A 15,360-nucleotide genomic window follows, 5' to 3' on the forward strand; every position below is an offset into this window, starting at 1 on the left:
TAATTTCAACACACAGTACTGTTGTTGTGTTCAGATTATAATTTGCTGCTTTTTTCTTTTCTCTTCTGGCGAGTTCATTATCAACGTCATCTTTCAGATTTGTAATAATATTGTTACGAAAGTGTTTGTTTTTTGTATTCGTAACATTGTTGCATGAAATATCCACCTTCTGCGTGAAAATGGCACAAGCTGCGAATCGTTCGCGCTTTTATTGAACTGTTCTTAGAGTGTTGTTGCAAAATCTGCCATGCAAAGGGGGTGGGGACCCAGTCAAGCTTGCTTCAGAGCAGCCTTTTGTTCCCGCTCCGTGCGTAAAAATGCAAAATAAACATTTCAGTCAATTGAATTTAACTCATATTCAGCGCTGGTCTAGCGGCTAATACAGGGTCTTATCAACAACATGCCGGGTTGCCTTGAGTGAATAATATAATGATCCTGGAGATGACATAAGTTATCCGTTGAGCGTGTAGAGCTAATGTTTTTTACGCCTTTCATTGGAGTGTTGGTTTATTAACGCCGAGAATTGGAGACAAAGTGCCACTTCCTGTAAGTAACATTGCAGAAAAAGGCAACCTTCCTTCTCCCATAAAGCTCGCTCTTGCAGCTGTGACGTACACTCTACCGGGATTATTTTATATGAAGAGTAATTTGCAACCGATCTCTACTTTCGCAGCCAAAAGCTGGCGCGCTGTGCTTCCAAGTTTCTAGGACCGACGGAAAAGTGGCGCCATCTGTCGACAACTGCCCCTACTAAGTTTCCTCAATGTCGCAGGCAAGCGAGTAGACGAAGCAAGGATGGACGTCGCTGCGTTGTCCACGTTCTCGACCGTGACGTGTCGCGCATCGCTGGTTTGACGCAGCCTAGTGTCAGCAGTCTAATCATTACGGTGCTATGCTCCCGGCCTGAAAAGGCAGGTTCATAGTCATGCGCCGAGATTATTTTTTGTCATACCTGCCTGTCTATTCTGTGGTAGTACTTTGTACCCTCACGACAACTCTTACTGTCAGCACCGAATGAGGTCATGCTTGCACTAACCTCAAACAGCCGCCACATTGGCGAGGAAATGTGCCTTTTTGTTACCTGTTTATAGCCAGCCGCTCCGGATGTACCGTGAAAGTCACGCGCGGTTAACAGTTATGGCGCGCGCCCGTAACGTGGCATGCAAGCCATCGTGCACGGTTCCCATCGTAGAGCCTAACTCGGCAGGGTCATGAATTTAGCTAGGCGTATCCAGGTAACACTAAAGTTTAAAAAGGTATAAAATTGTTATGGAAGCTGCAGTAACGCTACATATCACATTGTAACATTAAACGTTAAAATTTTCTAAATAACGTTATATGTTGCATCATGAACATAAGATTAATATCAAAACGAAACTATGTTGTAACTATGTGTTTTAGATGCCCTTATAACGTTAAACAATTGACAAACAAAGTTATCTGCTTTGCACATTACCAATTCGCCACAATCATTCATGGACACCCTTTAATAATTAATAAGCTTGACTCCGTGGTATCCGCTCGGAAGTCAGTGTATATGAGCTGCCATGTACTGATTGCGCTGTATTATGGAGCTCGCGAGTCGCTTTGATTGTTTGTCTTTCCACGGTGTCGATCAAGTTGTGCACCTTCGCAACTGGTGGGTCTGCATGCTCTAGTTGGGTGACTTTATTATATTAGAGAATGCATCATTGATGTTAGGGGCAGGTTATTCCAACGTTTATATGTAACGTTCGAGAAACGTTAGAAAAAGAATATGTGAAATCAATGAATTAACGTTTCACCAAGGCAAGAAAGAACATTATTGTAACGTTTTAGTGCAACACCTGTAATGGCTGTCAATAATCGCATGCAGCGATTGTGTGCCTGCAAGATCAATAAAGGAACGTTCAGCAGTGATTGCACACGGCGAGGCGCATGCTTAAACGCTGTGGTGCAGTCACTTTTCACCAATATGTTCAGCATGTTTAACGCCTTCACTCAGATCATCGATGATTTCTTCATTTACGGTTAAAACGGCTGCGCAAAGTGTTCGACGGGCGTTTTCCAAATATCGGTTGCAGGTCCCCTATGCCGTTCACCTCGTGTATGTGACCCCATCGTTCGGTGTTGCACTGGGCAGCTTGCGCGATATTGTAAGACGGTACAGGAAGGGAACAGACGCAGCGCTTTCTATAAATCCCCCTTTTTCAAATTTTTTAATTGGTTTTTGGGGAAAGGAAATGGCACAGTATCTGTCTCATATATCGTTGGACACCTGAACCGAGCCGTAAGGGAAGGGATAAAGGAGGGCGTGAAAGAAAAAAGGAAGAAGAGGTGCCGTAGTGGAGGGCTCCGGAATAATTTCGACCACCTGGGGATCTTCCATAATTCCCTGTTCCCGTCTTTGTACGCTGCAATCTTCGTCAAAATGTATCATCTAGCTCAACACCGTTCCTTTCTGGGCCAGGTTAGGCTGGCCAAGAAATGCCGTAGCCAAGTCGCAGTGAAATATACAATAGATTATTTTCGTATGGATTCAGTAATGTGATGCTTTATTGATGTTCTTTTTCACTGCAGTGCAAATACATTTTTTGAAGTTACAGACTTTACCCACCGCGGCGGCTCAGTGGTTAGGGCGCTCGACTACTGATCCGGAGTTCCCGGGTTCGAACCCGACAGCGGCGGCTGCGTTTTTATGGAGGAAAAACGCTAAGGCGCTCGTGTGCTGTACGATGTCAGTGCACGTTAAAGATCCCCAGGTGGTCGAAATTATTCCGGAGCCCTCCACTACGGCACCCCTTTCTTCCTTTTGTCTTTCACTCTCTCCCTTATCCCTTCCCTTACGGCGCGGTTCAGGTGTCCAACGATATATGAGACATATACTGCGCCATTTCCTTTCCCCCAAAACCAATTAGGTGCCAGAAGAAAACCAGAAGAATTAGGTGCCGTAGTGGAGGGCTCCGGAATAATTTCGACCACCTGGGGATCTTTAACGTGCACTGACATCGCACAGCACACGGGCGCCTTAGCGTTTTTCCTCCATAAAAACACAGCCGCCGCGGTCGGGTTCGAACCCGGGAACTCCGGATCAGTAGTCGAGCGCCCTAACCACTGAGCCACCGCGGCGGGTCCACGTCGTAAGGGAAGGGAAAAAGCAGGGAGTGAAAGAAGAAAAAAAAGGAAGAGGTGCCGTAGTGGAGGGCTCCGGAATAATTTCGACCACCTGGGGATCTTTAATTTGCACTGACATCGCACAGCACATAGGTGCCTCTTCCGTTTGGCCTCAATCGAAACGGAGGCGGAACGCAAAGGCGCCCGTGTGCTGTGCGATGTCAGTGCACAATCCCCAGGTGTCGAAATTATTCCAGAGCCCTCCACTACGGCACCTCTTTCTTCGTTTCTTCTTTCACTCTCTTCAATCCATGTCTGCGTCAGCAGGCTTAAAACTAACGCCTGCTGTTTTCTGTTCTATATTTATCGAAGGTATGCTTCTGTTCGCAGCAAAGCAACTCACCCTGCAGTGGTTGGACAATGTGCGACAGCTGTGGCTATCACTTTGCAGTCCTCACTGTGAAATGATGACGAAGTGCAATAGAATTTCATTTTTTTATTGAAACGATTGGTATATTTCCAATACCACTCAACTTTCTTCTTTAGTGTCCTCTCTAGTGCCCGCCATCGACAGCGAGCGCCGTCACCGGCTACATTTTTCAACAGAAACCCATGCAAGTTACAGTGAACCAGAAAGGACTGCAACACAGTATTCCCATTATGTAAAAATATGCATATATTGTCACTATGCATACTTTATAAAAACGCAACAAAACGAAGCGTTGCTTTACTCAAAAGCGCCGTGTGTGCCATGAACAAACACTTAGCCTACACAAGACCGAAAAAAACATACAAGAAAGCGACATGCCATATTATATTATTTAGGGAAGATGATAAATCTGTTTACGCACAGCAAATATAACCTGATCTTTGTCAGGAAACTGCACCTAATTTCATGAACAAATCCTGCAAGCCATCATGCAACATTCCGTTACTGACCATCCCACTCATATGCTCAAAGTTGACGAACGGATCCCATGAAAAGAACGACATCTGGATCAAGGCTGCGAATGAGGAACATGAAGGGGCGATCGACAACAAATCGAGTGTCTGGAAAGCGTGCGCACATTAACATCATTGCAATGCCTGTAGCGGCGGCAGCTTCGGTGCCTTCTTCGTTGACTTCCACGAAGGCCTTGTGGATCACTTCCGAAGCAAGCAGCTTCCCCTTATCACTGATCCCCGTAAGGTCAGCAGCCGGCGCGAAGAAGTCTTTGATACCCATTGCTTTCAGCGTTTCCTTGAGGTTAATTGCCTGCTCCAGCTTGAACTTTGGAAGGTAAAGCTTCACGTCGGAGCTATTCCAAAGGCTTTTCAGCAGCTCAGAAACGTTCGAAGCGGTCAGAGAGTCCTCAAGCTTCGATAGCCCCTCGACGTTGTCTGGCAGAAGGATGACCATAGATGTTTTTCCACCTCGGTACGGTATCTCCAAGGCCGTGACCGCGAGCTCTTCACTGCGACTCATCTTGTAGTCGTTCTTTTGGTACATCATGTCGACTACCTTCTTGTTCTTCGAGTCCAGGTGAAAATCAGAGCGATGCGTCGACTTGGGGTCGAACTGGGAACTCCAGAGGCCCTTGAAGTAGATGGCATTCACGAGGATAAGGCTGGTCAAGGAATCTACGCTTCCCGGGGGAAGAAGGTCCTTGATCTTTGATTCAGTGGCCTCCTCTACCCAGGCGTTGACCTGCTGTCGGACTTTTTCGTACTGGGCCTTGAAGTCGACAGACTCAATGGTGGCGCCGTAAGAGTCCCGGAGAAGGGACAGGTAGCTTTCGAGGACAGGAAAGGTCTGCTCAGAGTACATCCGATTGGCCACGTGAAGCTTCACGTCAGGGGCAAACCCGGATAGCTTGGAAAGAAATCCCGAGAAGTGTTTGTGGATGTCTTTACTTTTCACGTGCAGGACTTCGGTGAGCTGAGTGGCAGTGGTGTTCCGTGCCCCTGCTAGAGCCATTGAAAGTGCTGCGGAAATGCTGAACGGGGAATAGAAGACGTTTCCACTGCGGCCGCTCTCTAAGACCAGTTGTTTGTACAGGTCGATGGCGAAGTTGAGGAGCGAATCCCCGAGAGGGTTGGCTGCCATGGCTTCCGACATCTGCGATAAGATTGAAAGGACCGTATGAGAGAGGCAATATATGAAAAATTAAGTGTCATTGACGCCGCTAGAGGCGCCAGCGAATGGCTTGATAAAGCAAGTTTCCTTTCGAACTGCGTAGCACCTTAGACGAACTGCAGAAGCAAAGGTTATTTTGACGCAACCGAAAACGAACCTTGATTATAATCGAAAAACAATGATCGTATCACAAAGGTTCAGGATACGTTGTCGATTTATAAGCATCGCTTCTGTCACCTAGATGCAGATGAATGTTCTTGTATGTTTCCTGTCGTATTTACCAAGTCTGTGCAGCCAAAAGCAGATGTTCTGTTTTCCTTCACAAACTCATTCATGGCGTCATTCTGTGAGGCGGTCTACTTAGTCACATAACTATTCGTACGCATTATAAGTAGCTGTTAGGTAACTTTGTCTATTCTTAATAAATGCTCTGCTGTTGACAGATTGCAGTTTTCATATACTACTCACTTCGAACGTTTAAACGTATTTCAGAATTCCTTATCCGTGTTTCATGATGAATGGAAAATGGCGGTATTTCGGCTGCCGTTCACATGTGTACGCGCTTTCATTCTTTTTCTCTTAGTTTTCGTCTAAAGCTCACGTCCGCTCGTTTGCCTGGTGCTTGTTATACTGTTTGTATCCTTGTTGTTCCGAGCTTGTTCTGCATCTTTTTTCTTCGTTTACTGGATTCGTTAACACCGGACGTTCTCTGCCTTCATGCAAACAAGGTGTTTTGTTTTGCTCCTTGCTTTTATAGAGATGTGCGCTGCAGCGGCGCCGCCTACTCCTTTTCACACGTAGGAAGAAATCAATATACTCACGTATAACTTTCTATTGCACTAGCAGAGGCTAGGCAGGAAAATAAAGTTAGATTGCCTTTGTCGCGTGCTGTTGGAAGTGGATTATTCCTTGATGGGGCTAGGGCTGTGGAGGGTGAAGGGGGGAGTTAGACAGGCGGTGTGAGGGCGCTAAGGTTGAGGTGGCCACTCTCCAAGGCATAAGGACAAAGATCACTCTCCTTCCCTTTCCTGCTAGGCTATGGTGCAGTGCCAGAGAAAGCTGACCACAAGTACAGTACTGACCACATAAAGCTCAACAAAACACAATTGCGATAGACACAGTACATAATAAACAACTTTAGCAAGGCAGTGCACACGCCAGAAATGAATTTGTTGATTTGTGTTGTTCACTCCTGCCCAAGGCCTGATAATAAGGCTGGCAGTACCTGTAAATAAATAAATAAATTAATTAATTAAATAATGAGAGAGCATATTCTAGCAAATTATAAGCAATAAACACAATTAATGAGCAATGCACAATAAGCAGGGAAATAAGAGAATATTATAAGCAAGTACACAAGAGCGTTGGGATAAGTAACAACGAAAGAACTAAAAAAAGTCGTATGAACGTATTCGCAGACATATGAAAATTATACTCTGAAACTGCTTATCAGGCAACAGTAACACTCATAAACTGATAATCTCAACGAGAAAGCGAACACTCTAAAGACAGTGGATATAGTCAAGAGATGCCGATGAAGAGAGGTAGTTACTTTAACATTTAGAAACTCAGTTAAAGTAACAAGCAGTAATATTCAAGGATGCCACTGTCCTCGAGGAATGACTGCAGCGCCATGATTGCTTGCTTTTGCAGGGCACACTTTGGCCAAGACCTAATAGCTTTTGAAGACTAATAAGCCTTTTATCAAGCCACTCTTCAATCGAGTCCTGTAACTGTCGTGTGCTGGACATTCCAATACAAGGTGCGCTATATCCTCATCATCATGGCCGAACACACTGCGGGCCAATTTCTTAAATGAATTGTGTTGTGCAGGCAGTTCCTAATCTAGAGTGAGGAATGAGTTTCCAAGCCACTGAACAGTTGCATTGTGTTTGAGCATGGTGTGCCAGTACTCTGACCTTTGAGTTGCTTCTGGACACGCTAAATAACTTGAAAAGTAAGAAACTGCACAAAAGGAAGGAGACAAGTGGTAAGGAAACGAGCATGACACCGCGGACGCAGACTCGGACTTTAATCCGAGAATTCAATCCGAAGTCTCGGACTCACTCCGAAGAAAAGAGGAGTATAGTAATGACTGTCACCGCGGTTAACAAAAATGTAGAGGAGTATACGTGAAATTGCGGCCGCCGCTTTCGCTTAATTCGCAGTCTCTTTAACTCTGTGGAGCTCGTAGAGTGATCAGGAAGGCTAACTTTCCGCTGAGACTGTTCACCAACCACATGAAGGCATGATATGTAACAGTCACATAAGCCTTGGGTACTGTCATAAGCAGAAAACGCGGATTCCGTTTTTCCACAAGAAAATTGAATCCCAACGGTTTGAATACTTCAATATCCATCTGATTTCAAATAACTCCTTTCCGCAAAATACAAATAATTTCTTTTCGTGAAACACGTCAAACGTGAAGCAGTAGCATTTAAAATATATCAGCCGCCGCACAAAACAGGAAATTGTTCTCGTGCTACTATGATATTCAGAAACCTCCAGAATGAACACATTTAATAGAAAAGGAACCAGCGAAAATAGACGCAAGACAAGAACAAAGGAGGCACACACCACAACGCCTCCTTTGTTCTTGTCTTGCGTCTATTTTCGCTGGTTCCTTTTCTATGCAATATGAACCAACTAGCCCAGCAGTTTGCACTCCTGAACACATTTAAGTGTTTCTGATTGCGGGAATGAAGTTTTTTGTTGTTGCTTTCGGGTCAGTATTGTGTCCCGTATATTAAAACCTTGATCACAGAGAAACTATTATTCAGGAGCCGAGTTATCGCTTTCGGCCAAGCAATAGCCAATCCAGATCTGAGCTTGACATTACCAAGCATTCCCATGATGGATGAAGCGCTCGTTTTGCACATATGGAATCCTGAACATCTAACACTTCCTTTCTTGCCGTCGCCATTGCGTACACTGGATAACGGAGCCGCTTTCAATCGTCAGGCGCTGTCTATTACGCCTGCGCAATGTTTCGCGGACGTTGTGCAGTTAATGACAAAAATGGCCTGCCTGAACCTTTCCTAAAAGAGTGGCGTTTGGTCTTCATATTAAGGTTTCCGAGTGAAGGAGGTAACATGTCTTTTATTGTTACATTCTTTATGATCATCAGATCTCCTTTTTGTTTATTAAGTCTGCACGCACTATTAACTGTTTTCTTCTGGGATGCTCTTTCATATTAAGAAACAGTATATAAGAAAGGAGAATTGCATCTTGCAAGAAACTTTATTACACACAAATTTTGGTACCTATTTTCTTGCACTTCAGAACTTCGCAGCATTAAAAAAAACAGCAATTCGAAAACACCCACGCGCCATTAAGGCTACAGAAGCGAACTTTCTAGGTCGCGTCAACAGATCATTGTCATTTCAGATATTAAAGCAGTGAACTGGATTGCTTTAGTGTGGTTCAGGTTTTAAATTCTCCCTGAGACATTGTAAAGCTGACTTGTTCTGATATAAGTACCTCACAAACTCCGGAAAACTGGCTGATAGCTTTCAGACTAGTTTCTACGTCGATTTTGGACAAACTTTCTACTGAGCATTCGGCATGATGTTGAAAAGACAATGATGAAAATGAACGCTCAAATTTCATCTTGCCCATATGACATCCCGATAAAAACTTTACTTACGCAAAGATTGCCGTATTTAAATATACAACTAACGAAAGAAACTTCAATTATACATGATACCTATACATTGTCATCGTTTTCAGACAGTCATGGAGCTGTCATATTTGATGCGACACTCCTTTTGGGCGTCTAACTGATCCGGTGAACAGAATGAGGTCTGGATCATGACAGCGGATAAGAAACATATATGATCGATCCACCACAAATTCGGCATTTTTAGAAGCGCAGTCGCAAGAAATTGAGGCCTCGGTAGCAGCCGCAGCTTTTGTGCCTTTCTCGTCCACTTCGATGAAAGCCTTGTGGACAACTTTAGAAACCTGCAACTCCGCCTTCGGGCTGATGCCACTGAGGTCCGCACTGGACGTGAACAGGTCTTTGACGCCCAGAGCCTTCAGCGATTCCTCGAGGTTCGTGGACTGTTCTACTTTGAACTTTGGCAGTGAGAGTTGTATTTCTGAGGAGACCGAAAGGTCCTGCAGAAGCTCTGCCAAAGCGTCGGCTGACAAGTGTTCCTCAAGGTAAGACAACCCTTCGATATCATCGGGTATAAGGACCACCATGGACGCCTTCCGGCCCTGGTAGGGCGCCTCAAGAGCCCGGACCTTAAGCTTCTCACTACGACTCATTCTGTAATCGCCTTCATGATGCATCATGTCCACCTGAATTGTAGTCTTGAGGTCTACTCTGAAGTCGCACGGCCCTGTCAACTCAGCGAGAAACTGCGTCTCCCACAGCCCTTTGAAATATACGGCGTTAATGAGGGACAGAACAGTCGAGCCATCAACGCCTCCCTCGGCGAGCAAATCCTTTATCTTGAATGCAGTGACTTGTTCAACCCAGGAGCTGATCTCCAGGCGAATCTTCTCGTGTTGACTCTTAAAGCCCACCGATTTCAACTCGGAGCCGTAGTGACTCTTGAGAAAGTTCAGGTAGCTGTCAAGAATAGGAAACGACGTATCCGTGTAAACACGGTTCGCGACGCGAAGCTCAACTCGGGAGCCGCAGTCGCGAATCCTGGCGAGTGCAACGCGAAGCAGGTCATGCAAGCGGTCCTCTGTCACATCGACGTGCAAGGCGGTGGACAGTTGCTTGACTCTATCGTTGCGAGCCCCAGCGAGAACCATTCAAAGAGCGGCAGCTATGCTTAACGGAGAGTAGACAACATTACTACGCTGACCGTCTTTCACGAGCAGTTTCTTGTACAGGTCGAGAGAGAAGTTGAGGAGCGTGTCTTGAAGCGAGTTGGTGGCCATGGTTAAGCAGTGTCTGCAACAAAAATACATTTCACCGGATATTGGCAGCTATTCTTTCACAAAGGAACACAGAGGCACTCCAATGCGATTTTATTCGCAATGAATCGAAGTAGCTACTCAAAAGAGGCCAGTAGAGCTATTATCTAAGTTGATGGGTGCTTCGAAACGAAGTAACCACGCTCAGTGTTGAGTGTAGCCATCTGTGTTCCTGTTAGAAAGAAATGCGTATTTGATTTTACCTCTGCTTACCTATGACTTAAGTACTGCTCAGTGTAGAATAGTACACCTAAGTATTCGCCATTGTTATTTATGCGGTGGAAAATTTCGGTTGTGGTGCCCGATACCGTTCCAGAGTTTTGGCATGAACAGTGAACACACGAGTTGGTCAAAGATTCCGGCGTGAAATGACATTTATTTGCGTGTGATAGAACAGAGAAGGAGGGAATATACTAAAATATTTTTTGTGTCAAACCTCATAATAGTGTTTATAATATGGCAAGTGAACTATTGAATGTCAAATACTGCTGATCTATGTTGCAAATCCTGATCTGTAGCTCAATAGTTTCAAGTACGTCGTTTGCCTCGAAGTTGCAAAGACGCTGCTTAATAATTCCATGAATGACTGACTGATAAATCAAATTTTATTTGGAATGACTCTGGTTTGTTAATATGATGGGGTGTGGTGTGACGTTCCTTGTGTGTGCTACGAGCGTCCGCGTTCGACGGCGCGGCGTAGACGGAGCCCCCAGTGGCGGCGTAGACGGAGCCCCTAGTGGCGGCGAAAGCACAACCGGACCCCCTTTCATGTTTCTACTGTATATGGCTGCAAGCAACTAGAGTGGGATTGCTTTCGGGCCTGCCGCCGTGGACCGCACGGAGACGACCAGAACGAAGGGGCTTAAGCACAACCGGACCCCCTTTCCATAGTGTCGGCACGAGTCGAACGCCGCCGCCGCCGCCGCCGCGGTGAAACGGGCTTTATCCTCCCCAATTGCCGCGGCCGTTCCAGAGCGGCCTCGTTTCGGCGGGCCTGGCCCCGTGGCAAGACGGTGGGCATCATCAATCAACCCTCCCGAGCACATCCCATGACAAGGGACCACTTTCCCGGCCTTTTAGTGACCTCGCGTTCCGGCTTTGAGGGGCGAGTGTCATTTGATGGAGAACGGAGGCCGGTGACCCGCGGGAACCGACAGCGGGCCAGAGCGCGCCTTACCACAGCCGACGCTATGCGCTACCTCGAAGACAACCTTCTTTCCCTCGGACTCAACACGTGAGGGGGGCGAGACCATAAGTGCGGCGGTGTGTTCGTGCGCCCAAGTGAAAGCCCTAGCCCCCCCCCCCCCCCCTTCTGGCGTGGGCGTCCTCACCCTAGGGAGTGTGGGGAGAAGAGGATATAAAAATCGACAAGCAGTACGGAAGAAGGACGCTCAGGACGACATCGTTCGCCAAGGGGGCCTTCAGCGCCGAAGCCCGACGGCGTGCAGCTTCTGCCAGCAACCGTTCGAGCTCAACTCCGGAGCCGCTCCATCGTCCCCATGAAGTCGTCGGCACGTAAGCTCGGACGCCCCAGCCTCTGATGTATAATCTTAATCATGTGTAATTATTGAATATATCTGTTTGTTTAAACTGAGCCATACGGTGTCTCTTTGCCTCTCCGTCCCGTGGTGACCTGCGCATTATGGGCGGTCATCACAGTGGTTTCAGATAAAATAACGTTTGAGATAAAACCAAGAATCTTCTCTTCTCTCACGTCCGCCAAGGACGACAGCAGGCGTTCCTTAGCCTGCCTTTTTGAGATGAGTCGAATAATCCGAAGACGTACGTCTGGCGGTCTGTGTCCAAGGCGTGTGTCACGTCGGCGGGGAAGTTCCCTAAGATGTGTGTGGCAGTGGGTCAGTCCGATCTGCAAGCTTTTCAAAGCAGCTGTTCAGGTTTTCTTCTTTTGTTGTTGCCAGGAAAAATGAAAAGGAAAGTGCACAGGCCTGCCCGCTGGCTCAAGCTGAGCCACATTCGCTATCACGTGTAGAAAGTAGGTTTTGGAAAGATTAGAGGGATTCATATTGTTTGTAGCAGCTCCACTTTGTGAAAAGGTCGTCTATGAATGCAAACTCATATTGCAGCTTAGTGAACAGAAGTGGGCTTTTCATGGGAGGTAGGTAGGCTTAGGATATGTGTGGAATGGAGCACCCCTTTGCCGAAATGCATCTTGTAGCGTCGTCACACAAGGGAGGAACGAATTGGACAAAATAAGCGCTAACTAATCTAAAAGCTAGTGCATGTGTTGTCCACACTGCTGCGTCCTAGTTCTTCAGGCGCTATCAGTTTCGTCATGACCAACTAACTCGTCCAAACAGCTACTCTGACACTCCTGCGTTTTTGCTTGAGGCAAAGGAGGTAGTCTTTTGGGATGGACCTCCATGAGCAGAATAGCGCATGTCCCGAGGACTGAGAGAAGATTCTGAGGTGTGATTGTAATTTTCATATGTTGTGTCCGCAAGGGTGCTTTGCAAAGCTGCTTTTATGAATGAAATGGCATTGATAGAGTTCTCGTGATAAGGTTGATGTATGTTTCCAGTGACCAATAGTTAGTCATGTCCCTATATTGGATTCTCTGCGGTGAAATATGCTGTCAGACAAAAAGAAATCCCACCGTATCCATTGCCAGTAAATAATGATATATAATGATAACAAGGCCTAATTATCAGCACCTCTATTTACCGACCGTTAAATGCACCAGAAGTAAACGCATCCATTTAAGTACACCGCAAGATGACTTGGCGACATGAAGCCAGAGAACTACCCAAAAAATATCGCATTTATTTGTTTAAACTACGGAAGTCATAAATCGTTTTGCAGGCATCAATACACGTACACGTATTCACTTTGTCAAGCGATTTTACTACAGTACTACACAGACTGCAGCAAGCAGCGATGTAAAACTATGTAGCTACTTTATTTCATTCCGTTGCTCAAAGCTGACGAACGGACCCCATAAAAAGCACGAGCTCAGGATCGAGACTGCGAATGAGGAACATGAATGGGCGATCGACAACAAATCGAGTGGTCATCGGAAGTGAGTAACACATCATCACAACGGCAGTGGCTGCCGCAGCTTCGGTGCCTTCTTCGTTGACTTCCACGAAGGCCTTGTGGATAACTTCCGAAGCCACCAGATTTCTCTTGTCGCTGATACCCCTGAGGTCCGCCGCCGCCGTGAAGAAGTCCTTAATTCCCATGGCCTTCATCGTTTCCTTCAGGTCAATTGCCTGTTCTAGCTTGAACTTTGGAAGGTACAGTTCGACGTCAGAGCCGTTCCGGAAGTTCTTCAGAAGGTCGGAAAGGTTAGAAGTGGTCAAACTATCCTCGAGTTCGGACAGTCCCTCGACGCTGTCAGGCAGAAGGACAACCATGGAGGTTTTTCCACCTTGGTACGGTATCTCCAAAGCTGTGACCTCGAGATCATCACTGCGACTCATCTTGTAGTCACTCTGTTGGTACATCATCTCGACTTCTTTCTTGTTCTTCGAATCCAGATGAAAATGAGAACGATGGGTCGACTTTGGATCGAACTGAGAGCTCCAGAGGCCCTTGAAGTAGATGGCATTCACAAGGATTAGGACGGTTGAGGCGTCTAAGGTTCCTTCGGGAAGATGATTTTTAATCTTTGATTCGGTGACCTTCTCTACCCAGGCATTGACCTCCTGTCGGACTTTCTCGTAGTTTCTCTGGAAGTCAACAGGCTCAATCGTGGCGCCGTAGGAGTCCCGCAGAAGGGAGAGGTAGGTGTCCAGGACGGGGAATGCCCGGTCAGCGTACATCCGATTGGCCACGTGGAGCTTGACATCAGGGGAGAACCCGGACAGCTGGGAGAAGAAGCTAGAGAAGTGCTTGTGGATGTCATCGCTGTTGACGTGCAGGACTTCGGTGAGTTGCTTGGCAGTGGTGTTCCGTGCACCTGCTAGAGCCATGGAGAGCGCGGCAGAAATGCTGAAGGGGGAGCAGAAGACATTCCCACTGCTGCCGCTCTCTGAGATGAGCTGTTTGTAGAGGTCGATGGAGAAGCTGAGGAGCGATTCCCCGAGAGGGTTGGCGGCCATGGTTTCCGTTATCTGCGAGAAAAGGTGCATGACCTCATGAAAGAGGACAGGGTACAATATTGTATGAACGTTTAACGAGATACATTTTGAAGATTTTTCTTCAAGATAAAAACACTTCAAACTTATCCACGTATAACAATGTGGGTAAGTGGCAGCGATTCTGTCTCGCGCCTTCCCCTAGCCCACCTGAATTCAGTAAGCACGGACGGGCTTCTTGAAGAGCTCCCATTCTCCCGTTCACATGTATATAAAGGAACATTGAGGTCAATCACATACAATTGTTGTTGTAAGTAAAAACTGATTACCTAGCGCTTTCCGGGTATGTAACGATGGCGCGGATGCAAAAAAAAAACACTTAAGGCTGTGAAAATTAAAATTTTTTCCGCTCCTCGACTCAAACTCGTGAGGTCCGCACGGAGGATTCGTTGCCGCCGTTTTGAAATGAGTGGTGGTGTTGTATACCCTCTGGAATCCAAGCAGTGAAATCATTGTCCACGCACGCAGAATACTTGCGAAATAGGCCAGTGATACTGACACCTATGTTTCGTTTTCTGGCCTTCCTTAGCATATAAGAAACCGTTCTCGATGAGAGTGGTCTTTTTGCCATTTTTATGCCGTAATGTATCAATTCAAACCAAGCTCTATTTACGTGTCCCTTTATAAACTAAGGCCTTGTTATGCAGTTGGGCGTATGGTCTACCGCGTTAACAAAGGTTACCTTGGTATATTAAAAGGGCCGCCTGGAGCTCTTTGTCACAGCATACGAGAACGGTGAAGTCATACTCCCGCGGGAAAGATTCTATGCTGGTTTTACCGTTCAGACATTATAAACAAAAAAGTTTGCAAGCCTAAAGAGGACGCATAGAGGAAACTATTATACTCAGATCCAACTAAAAAACGAAGCGGTTTTTCCTCGTCAAGTGGCCCCCTTCCAGCCAATGGCGTCGGCCGAGTATCATGAGCCTGCTAGCATGGTAATGCAGGGAGTGACCAATGAAAGGGTATAACCTCCTCCTTCCATGGTCGGAGATAGCCCCCTCTCTTCATTGTCACGGTGTTAACTCTTAAAGTCCACCGATTTCAACTCGGAGCCGTAGTGACTCTTGAGAAAGTTCAGGTAGCTGTCGAGAATAGGAAACGACGTATCCGTGTAAA

The 15,360-nt window shown here is 46.4% G+C and overlaps 1 protein-coding gene and 1 pseudogene across 2 annotated transcripts in view; both read right to left on the reverse strand.

Moving 5' to 3' along the window:
* Nucleotides 1-3,567: 3,567 nt before the first annotated feature.
* The window catches only part of LOC144133107 (iris-like), a 38,715-nt gene continuing 26,922 nt past the window's right edge, over nt 3,568-15,360 (reverse strand). The window contains exon 2 of one of the 2 annotated variants that reach the window (XM_077665962.1): nt 3,568-5,191. In XM_077665962.1, the coding sequence (XP_077522088.1) occupies nt 4,049-5,191 (1,143 nt within the window). In that variant the 3' untranslated portion in view covers nt 3,568-4,048. Of the gene's footprint in view, nt 5,192-12,895; nt 14,218-15,360 lie in introns of those variants that run through there. The other variant, XM_077665963.1, reaches the window with a different exon arrangement.
* LOC144133108 (iris pseudogene) lies at nt 7,884-10,649 on the reverse strand (annotated as a pseudogene).

This window comes from Amblyomma americanum, chromosome 5 (assembly GCF_052857255.1).
Source record: "Amblyomma americanum isolate KBUSLIRL-KWMA chromosome 5, ASM5285725v1, whole genome shotgun sequence".
Taxonomy (NCBI): domain Eukaryota; kingdom Metazoa; phylum Arthropoda; class Arachnida; order Ixodida; family Ixodidae; genus Amblyomma; species Amblyomma americanum.